This window comes from Arctopsyche grandis, chromosome 4 (genome assembly GCF_051622035.1).
Source record: "Arctopsyche grandis isolate Sample6627 chromosome 4, ASM5162203v2, whole genome shotgun sequence".
Classification (NCBI taxonomy): domain Eukaryota; kingdom Metazoa; phylum Arthropoda; class Insecta; order Trichoptera; family Hydropsychidae; genus Arctopsyche; species Arctopsyche grandis.
The window spans coordinates 22,204,912-22,215,999 of record NC_135358.1 but is presented as its reverse complement, the minus strand read 5'-3'; the positions used below and the strand labels follow the sequence as shown (position 1 = coordinate 22,215,999).

Sequence of the window (11,088 nt, the reverse complement as noted above, 5' to 3'; positions counted from 1 at the left end):
TGTACCACTGATAAAATACATTGTATAGAAACCGTAAAAGGTACATATATTTTAAAATTGTTTACGTCATTTATTGTTTACTTTAAAGTATTTTTTTCTGCATTGCCATTTAAATAAATAATAGAAAAAGTTGAAGTCAAATATTCGATGATTGAGAAATATTCCGATAAATCAAAAAAAGGTAAGTTTCTAATAAATCAGTGCAATTGCATGTCATCATGTACGTCAATCTCTTATGATGTTGAAGTATCCCAAAATTATTGTAAAATTCAAGACGTGCTTAACGCATTCGGCGATAAGAATTTTTCCGAAGAGTTAGTGAATAGCTTTTAAATCTACTTAAATTATATAAATTACATATACTAAATTGTTTAATGATTATTGTTGCATTTTTAGTATATCTTTGTAGGAAATGAGATTATTTTTCAATGAAGCCCAATTTATCTCAATGGAAAAAAAGGCGTCACCGATTTTTTGGCAAACTGTGGTGGAATATTAGGACTTTTCTTAGGATTTCCCATATTGAGTCTCATCTAAATCTTAATATTATGTTATGTTATGTTAATTAATTAATTAATTAATATTTGTGTTCTATTATAAGATTGTTATAGCATTTTTGTTTTTATATGCCATTGTCTAATAAAATGACGATGTAACCGCTAAGAAGAAAAAATCTGTAAATTAAGAACGAGTATTTAAGAGGATAAATCGATTAACCGTTTATTCAATATGTCGTCATATGAAAGGATTTTAAATATAAAGCTACCTAAACATGTACATATGTCAATTTTTACAATGATATCAAAAAAATAATTTTGCTGATACATTAATGCAAAATAAGAGTTGTTTGTTTAGAACAGTGTTGGGAACTTCCTTGATCTGAAAGCTAAATCAGGGAAAATAAAATTAAAAATATTAAATTTTGATTAAAGGTATAACAATTTTTTTTCTTCGAGCTTCTTTATATTACAAAGATTAAATTATATTACAGTTCATTAAATGAGATGCATGACGCTTTCGTGCAGCATCAACATTATAAGTATCACAATTTTTGCAGTTTTAAATTATTTGATAAACTACGTATGGTTTCTTAAATTATGAACTAACAGCTGTAATAATATGCGTGATATAAATACAAATTTCCTTTTTACATGTATCTTATTTCCTTCCTTGGAAATTTCTCTTCAACCAATGTTTAATTTAAAAATGAAATATAATCTATTATAAAATATTCATATAAATATTTTGTATGTATAATAAAGAACATTTTAAAACTATTCTATATTATAAAATTACCTAACTTTGGAAAAAATATTTTTTTCTTGACAAGCTGACAATCACTATCACTGTGGGTACATAGATTTCAGTCCAAGTGTAAGTTTCGTTCGTTCACGAACATTTCGTGTATTTTTTGATTTTCAAATGCTTTTTATTATTACGAAATTATGTTCACAATACATCTTATATATATATATATATATATATATATATATATATATATATATATATATATATATATATATATATATTTTAATAGCTACTAAACTACTGACCATTTACTATTTTAATTAAATTTTGTTAGTAATTGTAGTATTATATTATTCTAATGTAGTACAGCATAATAGGAAAAACAGCTCAAAAACCTATTTACAATTTAATATTTCGTTTATGACCAAGTTTGTTCATACACGAACCAATCTGTCCAGTTATAGTGTACACAAAAGGATTAATCGACAAACGAACTAGTTTGTTCATGTACACAGCAGTGTTGTCACCCTAATGGTTTCAATAGGTTTCCGGAAACCCGTTGTCAAAAATAAAAATTTCTGGAAACCCGTTTTTACAGAAGTACATATATTTGCGTGTTTTTATACTTCTAAAGGTTCTTTTATATATGGTATAATTTTCTGTTTTTAAAATTCATTTTACTTTAGAGTTTTTAGATTTTAAAATTTCGAGCTCTTTGGAAGACTGCGAACACTTACTTGAATTATGTCAAAAATTAAAATTAGCAACGTAAAAAAATTAAATTATGTAGACTATTGAATTCAAATTTATCAGCTAGTGGATTTATACAAATAATCATTTGAAATATTATAACATTTAAGTAATATAAATACAAGAAAAAAATTCATCATTCACTATTAAAAAAAAACTAAAAAAGTCACTATTACGTAAAAATTGAAATTCATACTGATTTTAATTTAAATTTTCACAAAATTAGTGCCTTGGACGAAAAAAAAATTATGTGTATAAATTGAAAAAAAAAATGGAAACCAGTTGTTCTAAAATTGGGGTGACACCACTATCAGCATACTATTAGGCATAAACTTAAGTATTCTCAATCCTTTGTCCCATCTAGGGATCCCAATCGAATATTCGAATATTCGAGTATTCGAATTATTCGTCTGATTTTTCAGTCATTCTTTATTCGAATATTTCATCAACTATTCGTGTATATATTTTGCAAAAAAAATATTTTTTTAAAACATTTCATAAACAAGTTATATTTCGCGATCTTACAAAACATGTAAATTTGTATGTGTTTTCTGGCCACAGTGTCATATTGGGGTGACCTGTGAAGACACTGTGGTATGCTTTTGTATTAAAAATAAATAAATAAATATAATATCATAACCGTATACACAAATGTATGCACCGTATTTAACATCATGCTTGTTCAAGTACACATGTACATATATTCGTTGGTTGAATGCCACGTGCCGATTCTCAGAATTCTTCCCGAAAATAGAAAACAGACGAATGAAAGACGTAATAAGACGGTCATAATATTACTAATTTACCTAAATAAATTATTCCAAAATCAGACGAATTTTTTAAATATGCTTCAAAATCTGAAATTATATCATATGCAATTGAACTGATGGAAAAAAGATAAGTCTCAGAAAGCACTAACTCTACTGACTCTACTGACAGAAGAAATTGAAATTAACACCAACAATTTAGAAATAATTATGGACCAAGAATTGATAAAAACCATTTAAAAAATTACAGAAAAACTGAGTTCCATAAAAAAATTAGCATAATAAATAAAAGAAGATTTGAAAAAAAACAAAAAGCCTTGATATACCGTGCCCTATCTAATATATATGTAATTTCCAAAGAGACTTTTTATGTAAGTATTGTTGGTTGGGAATTTCGAAAACAAGTCAAAATTTCTATGACGAGTCGATTTTTTTTTCCGATTCAAATAAATTTAATAATAAAACAAATATAAATTCACTATTAGAATCGCCATCTTTATGCTGTTTACTTTTTTTATGGTCTTTTTATGAGGGGTGCCAAAGGCTCCCCACGCCTGTTTTATTATATATTTTTTAAATAAATTTAAAAATAAAATTCGGATACGAGATGGTGTTCAAAATCGAACCCAATGGAAGCAGTTCACGATCAGTATGAGGACATATGTACACATACTTTCAGTTTTAAAGATTATAAAATACGAATTCACATTCACATTTCAAATGTACAATTATAAGTTTCTTGAATTTTTAAATCTGTAGAATTTCATACTTGATAAATAGAATAAGGTTAATATTGCACTTCAGCAGAAAGAACAGGATATTTAGAGATAATCGTTATTAATTCAGGGGCTCGATAATGATTTTAGGAATTTTCGAGAAAATAGTTTATGTAAAAGTTACTGAACATTGCACTAAATTGAATTATAAAAAATATCTAAGAATAATATTATAAAAAATATATAACAATAGCAATTGAATTAGCAAGTAATATAAATTTTGATAATAGAATAACAGACTTTGCTAACGCCAAATTCACGGAAAATTCGTTAGTGTTTTGTATCTGTAATAATTAATAGTTAAGTTGTTAAAAATGTTATTGGTTACCGGTCAAGACAGCTATATGGTTTTAGATAAAGAAAAAATTATTTGAAATAACCATTTATAAAAATTAAAATAAATGATAAACAAACGACAAAAAAATAAAAATCTCGAAATTTTTATTGTGTTTTAAGTGCACTGATTCCTTTTATAATATGATATTTATTGCGAAATTGTCATGTGGGACATTTATTATATAAATAATAGCTGTTTTTTTTTGTAATTTTATTTTAAAATGTTTAGTTTAAATATTTCAATAAATGTGTATTTTTTAAATGAAATAAATTATTTAAATGTAATGAAAAAATATTAAAGGGGCGCCAAATTTGATTTTTGCCAAGGGCGCCAAAAACATCGCTACGGCTCTGGTTACCGGTAAACCGGTTTTAATGCATGCCCTATTTCTTTACCTCTTCGCATATTGTAATTAAATTAAATATTCCATCACACATGTTTTCACGAAGGTCAATAATCTATATATATAGTGAAAAATTATCAGCAATATTTCAGTGCCAGGCCATTCGTTGAAAGTAACTAAAATAGTTTTGTTAGTCTCGGCAGTGTACCAAGTTGCTCCAAACTGGAAATTCGCCTTTTTGCCTTAGAAAGAAAAGTTGTGATGACTTCTCATCATGATAACCCATTGCGAGACCACAAAATTGAAGTTCTCACAGATGACCACACCGACAAAACTCCGGGTAGCGGTTCAAAAGCGCAATTTTGCGGTAATAATTTTAAGGATTTCGCGTATTGTACCAGCTTACATGGATTTCAGTACTTGGGAGAAAATAAGAGATCCCCATTTGAAAGGTAATTGAGCACTGTACCTATTATGTAGATAAAAACTATATGTATGTACTGTCAAACATTGAATAAATTTAATTAAAATCATACAACAGGTATAGAGTACCTATTTTAACTAGAGAGTGGAAATTTCAGAGCGTGGTGGATTTGTATGATAGTTCTGAGTGTGATCACTGGTGGTTTCCTAATAAATAATCTATGGATCAAATGGCAACAGAATCCCGTGATTGTTACGTTCGCTGAAACTTCAACACCCGTATGGCAGGTATCGATCAATGTGGTTTCGCACTAGGGCATCCAATCCTGGTAGGTTTTTTCAGCACCGGTAAAAATTAAATGTATAATAAAACATTTTTTTTTCAATTGTAGTTTTTTGTATTTATTTAAAAAAAATGCACGTAAAAACAAATAGACTTAAAATATTAGTAATAATAATATATAAAAAAACACAAGTATAAATAACAAAATAAAACGAAAAAAAATACAATATACAGTATTTATGTATATATATATATATATATATTATTATATTTGTTATTTTTATTATATAGTACTGAATTTAATTATTATTATTATAATTAATATATTAATATTATAATTAAATATTATAATTAATATATTCTAGCGTTTTCACCAAATCATGAATCAATTCAAATTAATTCTCTTCAAATGAAACAAGTGAATTCACATCAATCGATGACTTTAAAATACAATTTATAACTTATTTAAAAACACGCTGTTCCATCGAGTTTTGACGTCAATTTTTAATTGAATTTCTTTTGCGTATTGTTCAATACATATATGCTGCAATATTTGTTCGGCACAAAATCATTCATAATATTTTTGTGTGCATTTGAGTGAAGAGTGCATGCGTCCAGAATACGTATACAGACAAATGGTTGAAACACAACGATTCTCAAAAATCCGTATTAAAAACAACATTATATTATAGAGCGGATTATTTTTGTAAAAATAATATTTTTAAATAAATTTTTTTGTCAGCACCGTAATCCCGGTATTCAGACTAGTTTCAGCAACGGGATTAAGGTACCAGAAAATGCCGGGATCCCGGGATTAGATGTCCTATTTCTCACCTATTTTCATTCGGAAATTTAGCGATTTTGAATATTTCAGATTCCGTTTCCAGCTGTCACTATATGTTCGGAGACGAAAATTCGACAATCTGTTTTTAAATCGATAGCCGCATTTCGCAATGTGTCACCGAATGCTACATATGAAGAGTGAGTTAAGCTTGATACTTGGATTTGTTTTGAATTTGTAATACAGTATTAAATTATACAGTAAGTATTTCAATTAAAGATTTAGATTTATTCGATATTAGCATTTCCTCACTTCGAAAGTTTGTTTTTCTTAAACTTACCGGTACTATCGCCAAAAAAATTCTCGCAATTGGTAGCACCGCTATACCTACCGACATTGATGTCACCCTAATGGTTTCCATGGTTTTCCGGAAACCCGTTGTTAAAAATCAAAAGTTTCCGGAAACCCGTCAGAAATTTAAAAATTCATACAATTTTTGTCAAAAATTATACAAATCTTGAAAATTGTTTTGGACGGTTACAACTTCAAAAAGGTCACAATCGATTACATAGCAGGTAAAGAGAAAAGACCTTGTTTTGAAATATATAAACATGTATAAATTGAAAAAAATTTGGAAACCCATTGTTCCAAAATTGGGGTGACATCACTGGATATATGTACATATACATATGTATGTATGCACATATGTACGTATATCCGTATTTATTTATTTAAAAAATAAGGCCAATGAAATTGTATTAATTACCTATAAAATAGTAATTAATTAAATGTAGGTTAATTGACGGTTGATCATTAATTTATTTTAAGCAATTACTTTAATTACTTTCTTAATTACAAAATATGTCATGTGTTGAGTCCTTCTAAACCGCACAAATTATCGATCAGCTAGTGTAAAAAAAAGTAAATAAATTGCGTGCTCATTGCTTTGAAGAATTTTCGTGTGAAAGGGATGGTTTTAATTTTTAAATATTCTATATGTATTGAATTAACTGTCAAGGGAAAAAAAAGTTTTCCAAAAAAATTTGAACAGCTTCTAATTGTTATATGTTTATCAATAAATTGTATCGGGGCCGAGAAGAGGGGGGGGGGGGGGTGAAAAGATAGTATTAATTCATAGTGTCTGGCTACTTTTCCCGTCTGCCTAAATATGACGCATTCGTCGATGAAATTCGCATTAAACAGAAAAAAATATTATATTTGTTTAATAAAAGCACATTTATTTAATCATTCCCTTTTTTTTGGTTACTAAATTAAATTTTCCTCTGGGCCCGAATTTTCTCTCGGCGCTTTTGCTTATTTACATATGTATTCAGAAATAGTTTCAGGTCTTTATCTTTCATTTTAAATTTATGATACACTTAGCGGCTCCTTTGTATAGCAGGTCATAAAAAATTCGAGTGATAACTAGTCACCGGAGCCTGAGGGGGCCGTGTATTGTTCAAAGATTGTAAATGCATTGTTAAAGGTTTGCCGAACAATGGATAGCACTGTGACTATCCTACCTCTAGTGATAACCAGTGATCGGCGGACAAGTTGCTTTTGCCTACAAAAAATGGTTCGCTATTGTCAACCTTTTTTTTTGCTCTCTTGCTTTGTAGGACAATAGTAATTGAAAATAGTGAACCATTTTTTGTGGGCAAAAGCAACTTGTCCACCGATCTCTGGTGATGAATCAATCTTCGGCTGATCCATACAAACTGGCGGCTACAACGTTTTCTTCTGAATTCAAATCAATTCAACTAACATAAAATTGAAAATAATATATTTCGATAATACTGGTAGTCTATTCTGTATTACCGGTTGTACCGAAACAAAAACCATTAGAAGCGGTTTCGGTAGCACCGGTATTGATATTTATGTATATATAGTTATATTCGTATGTATATATGTACATACATACATACGTACAAACACATGAACCCTGTATAGGTATTTTCTATCCCCAGTTTGATCTTCTAGCCAGAAATACTAGGTATAATTTTAATTATAACATATATATTTTATATATTTTTCAGAATTCTGAAAATGTCGTCAATATCTCAAACTTGCGATAATCAGGTTGTAGATGTTTATACAGAAACTGATTATAACTTCACTGACTTTTCTATAGATTTTCTTAGAGAGGTAAATTAATTACGCTAATTTAATATATTATAAAATAATATATACACACATATTATACCGAATTAATTAATACATATGTACATATAATTAAGGCAGGTCCTAATAATACGATGTTCCTTGATTGTTTGTGGAAGAGAAAACCACTCCATTGTCAAAATCATTTCGTACCCGTAACGACAGATAAGGGATTTTGTTTTTCTTTTAATCTTTTAGATTCCAAAGAACTCTTTAGAGAAAACGTGTAAGTATGTCATTATTACACATCAGCATGATTATACATAAAAGCTATCTTTATATAAAATTCAATTTGAATTTCAGTGTACAATACAACGAATACGACATTGAGAACAGGAAAAAATCTAGTGGTTGGAGTTTAGAATCGGGCTATTCTACCGATTCAACACTCGATGCGTATCCGGAAAGAGGATCGGTATTTTTTGGATGTCTCTTTATTTATATATTTTATGTTCCCTGACTTTATAACGATCATCTGATAAGTTCTCGTCGCATGTACGCGATTTGCAGAGTCCAAATGTTGGAGCTGGCCTGCACGTGACATTAGGTGTTTTTGAATATGACTTGGATTTCATATGCGCGGGAACAATGCAAGGATACAGAGTGCGTTTTCATAAAATTTAATTTTAAAAAATGAAGTGCGAAATCAATCATTTAACTTGTGTAATCACATGGTTTTTGTAGGTATCTCTCCATTCTCCATCAGATTTCCCCAGAATGTCTCAACAATTCTTTATGTTGCCCCTCAAACAAGAATTGATAGTCACAATCAAACCCAATATGATAACATCAGCGGGACTCATCGATTATGATTCATCTAGGTTCATAAACATATTTTTAATCACGTTCGTTTACGTTGAAGGAGCATATTAAAGTATTTATTGTGAGTTTTCAGAAGGCAATGTTTCATGAATGACGAGAGAAAATTAAAATATTTCAAATTTTACTCGCAAAAAAATTGCGAATGGGAGTGTCTTTCAAATTATACCATGGAGATTTGCAACTGTGTCAGTTTTTGGATGCTACGTAAGCATAATTTAATCTAATGACCTGTTTACAGTTCCATATCATAATGAAAGTGAAAATTTTAGGTGATGAAAATATGACAGTGTGTACAACAGACAAAGCAGATTGTGTAGAAGAAGCTAAAGGTATTTCGTTTTAAAATTGATGTATAAATATGTATGCTAAGCGAAAGCTATTTTTTCTTTACTACATAAGGATTTATTTAAAGAGGATCTCGAGAAGCTCGAAATAAAATATATGTTGGCACGTCAAGATGGCGATAAAGATAGATCAAGAAAAATGATGGATGCAATCAATCAGTGTAATTGTATGCCGGCGTGTACTTCGATTTCTTATGACGCTGATGTATCCCAAATCGATTTCAGACTTGAAGATATGTATAAAGCATTAGGTCAGAAGAAAAATGAATTCCAAAAGTAAGCCTGAATTTTTCACCAAAATATCAAATTAACTGATTCAATATGTACATATATGTATATTCTAACATTAAATTGTTGAAATTTCAGTATGTCTATATCGAAAATGAGGCTATTTTTCAAAGAAGCTCAATTTATTCCGTCGAAAAGATCGGCATTATACGGGGTCACCGATTTTCTGGCAAACTGTGGTGGAATATTGGGACTTTTCTTAGGATTTTCCATATTGAGTCTCATCGAAATCTTATATTTTTCAACGATAAGGTTGCATAAATGCTTTTATGTATATTCATGCGATATTTTGAAGTTTTCGTGCTTAATTTCATTCCTGTTTCTCTTTTTTAGACCACTATGCAATCACATGGATGAAATGGCTTCTAAGAAGAAACAGTTGCCAAAACAATATGTAGATGAATAATGTTTAGTCTATAAAAATAATATTCCTAATTAGTTGAAACCCATCAATCTACGTTTGTTATTTGAAGAATCATTTTCGAGATTTGTTTTTATCAGATAATAAGTATGACATTGTTAAAGTAATTGATGTTTTAAAATGTAATGGGGCAATAGCCATTTATAATTTTATGAAAATCTATTTATTTTAATTATAATTTGAAAAGTTATTTATTTGTATTATGATGTCAAGGATTTCAAAAAAATAGTTCCACTCATAATTTTGATAAATGTATCTGTATCAATAGAAATGTAATTTCATGGAATAGTACTTCAGTAATGATTTTGTAAATATATTCTATGTGTCACTGTACATACATACATATGTACATATTATATATCTTCAGTAGCATTCTATTTATGGAAGAAATACATATGTAGATCAAAAATGCAAATTAAGATAAGAGACTGTTGATTTTAATTTATTATTATCCATATTTTTTCAATAGTTAAATAGTAAGAAGTGTTGAGTAAATTAATATAACATTATTCAAAAATAAAATTAAATCAACATGTAAAATTCAGTAGCGGCTCGTGAAAATTCGTATTGGTGGGGCTGAAGAGATAAATCAGGCTGTAGTAGCTCGTTAACTAAACCGGTGATCGAATGAAAACAAAAATAGCATGCATATGTACTATACTGGGAGGGCTGCAGCCCGCACCCTATGGAAACGATAAAAATAGCATGCATTTTTACTGTACTGAGGGACTGCAGTCCCACAGCCCATATGCACGAGCCGCCACTGGTAAAATTTAATATGTACCTACAGTTAATAAAGAATTTAAACATAATACTGAATATAAGGTTTAATTGAAATTGGAAATTTTCAATCTACATTCTTTATTTATCTCTAAATGTATGTATGTATTCCATTTTCTAATGTAATCGTGATGAAATATAGTTTTGCACCATTCTGTACGAATCACTTAGTTAATTGGGGTGTATCAAATTCACAGTCACTTATCACGAACGTGATATCCAATAAGCTCAAATTTTATTATATTTCAACCCAAAAATACAACATCTAGTCAAAATCATTGGTATTTTAAATATTTAGTCCATAATTGATTCGATCGAAATTCAATCGGTTCAATTAAATGGGAATTTAATACAATATTCCAGGTACGATCATGACTGTTAACATTTTGGCTGCCAATATTTAATTACACGCTTTTATCACACGGTTGTTGTTTGCACGATTCAATACGCCTAATGGAGTGTGGCTTAATTACTTTACAACACACCAGCATAAAATTGTATGTACATACAAATATATAAGCGAATTATTCACAAACTCCTGCTAGTCTTTCGGTTACAACTGACA

At 29.1% G+C, this 11,088-nt stretch overlaps 1 protein-coding gene across 1 annotated transcript; it reads left to right on the top strand.

Annotated features, from left to right (window-relative positions):
• Positions 1 to 4,482: 4,482 nt before the first annotated feature.
• On the top strand, positions 4,483 to 10,547 carry LOC143910795 (pickpocket protein 28-like). Its single transcript, XM_077429392.1, has 10 exons — positions 4,483 to 4,673; positions 7,745 to 7,853; positions 7,946 to 8,094; positions 8,172 to 8,283; positions 8,553 to 8,689; positions 8,764 to 8,894; positions 8,960 to 9,019; positions 9,103 to 9,310; positions 9,401 to 9,574; positions 9,656 to 10,547. Exons 1-10 carry the CDS (start codon positions 4,483 to 4,485, stop codon positions 9,726 to 9,728), a joined length of 1,344 nt encoding a protein of 447 aa, XP_077285518.1. The 3' UTR covers positions 9,729 to 10,547.
• Positions 10,548 to 11,088: the final 541 nt, after the last annotated feature.

Bases quoted from the DNA above. Each gene is read 5' to 3' on its own strand.
- LOC143910795 (XM_077429392.1), top strand. From the start codon at position 4,483: ATGACTTCTCATCATGATAACCCATTGCGAGACCACAAAATTGAAGTT. The intron at 7,854-7,945 runs GTAAATTAATTA...CATATAATTAAG, and splicing joins CTATAGATTTTCTTAGAGAG to GCAGGTCCTAATAATACGAT. The intron at 8,095-8,171 runs GTAAGTATGTCA...TTTGAATTTCAG, and splicing joins GAACTCTTTAGAGAAAACGT to TGTACAATACAACGAATACG.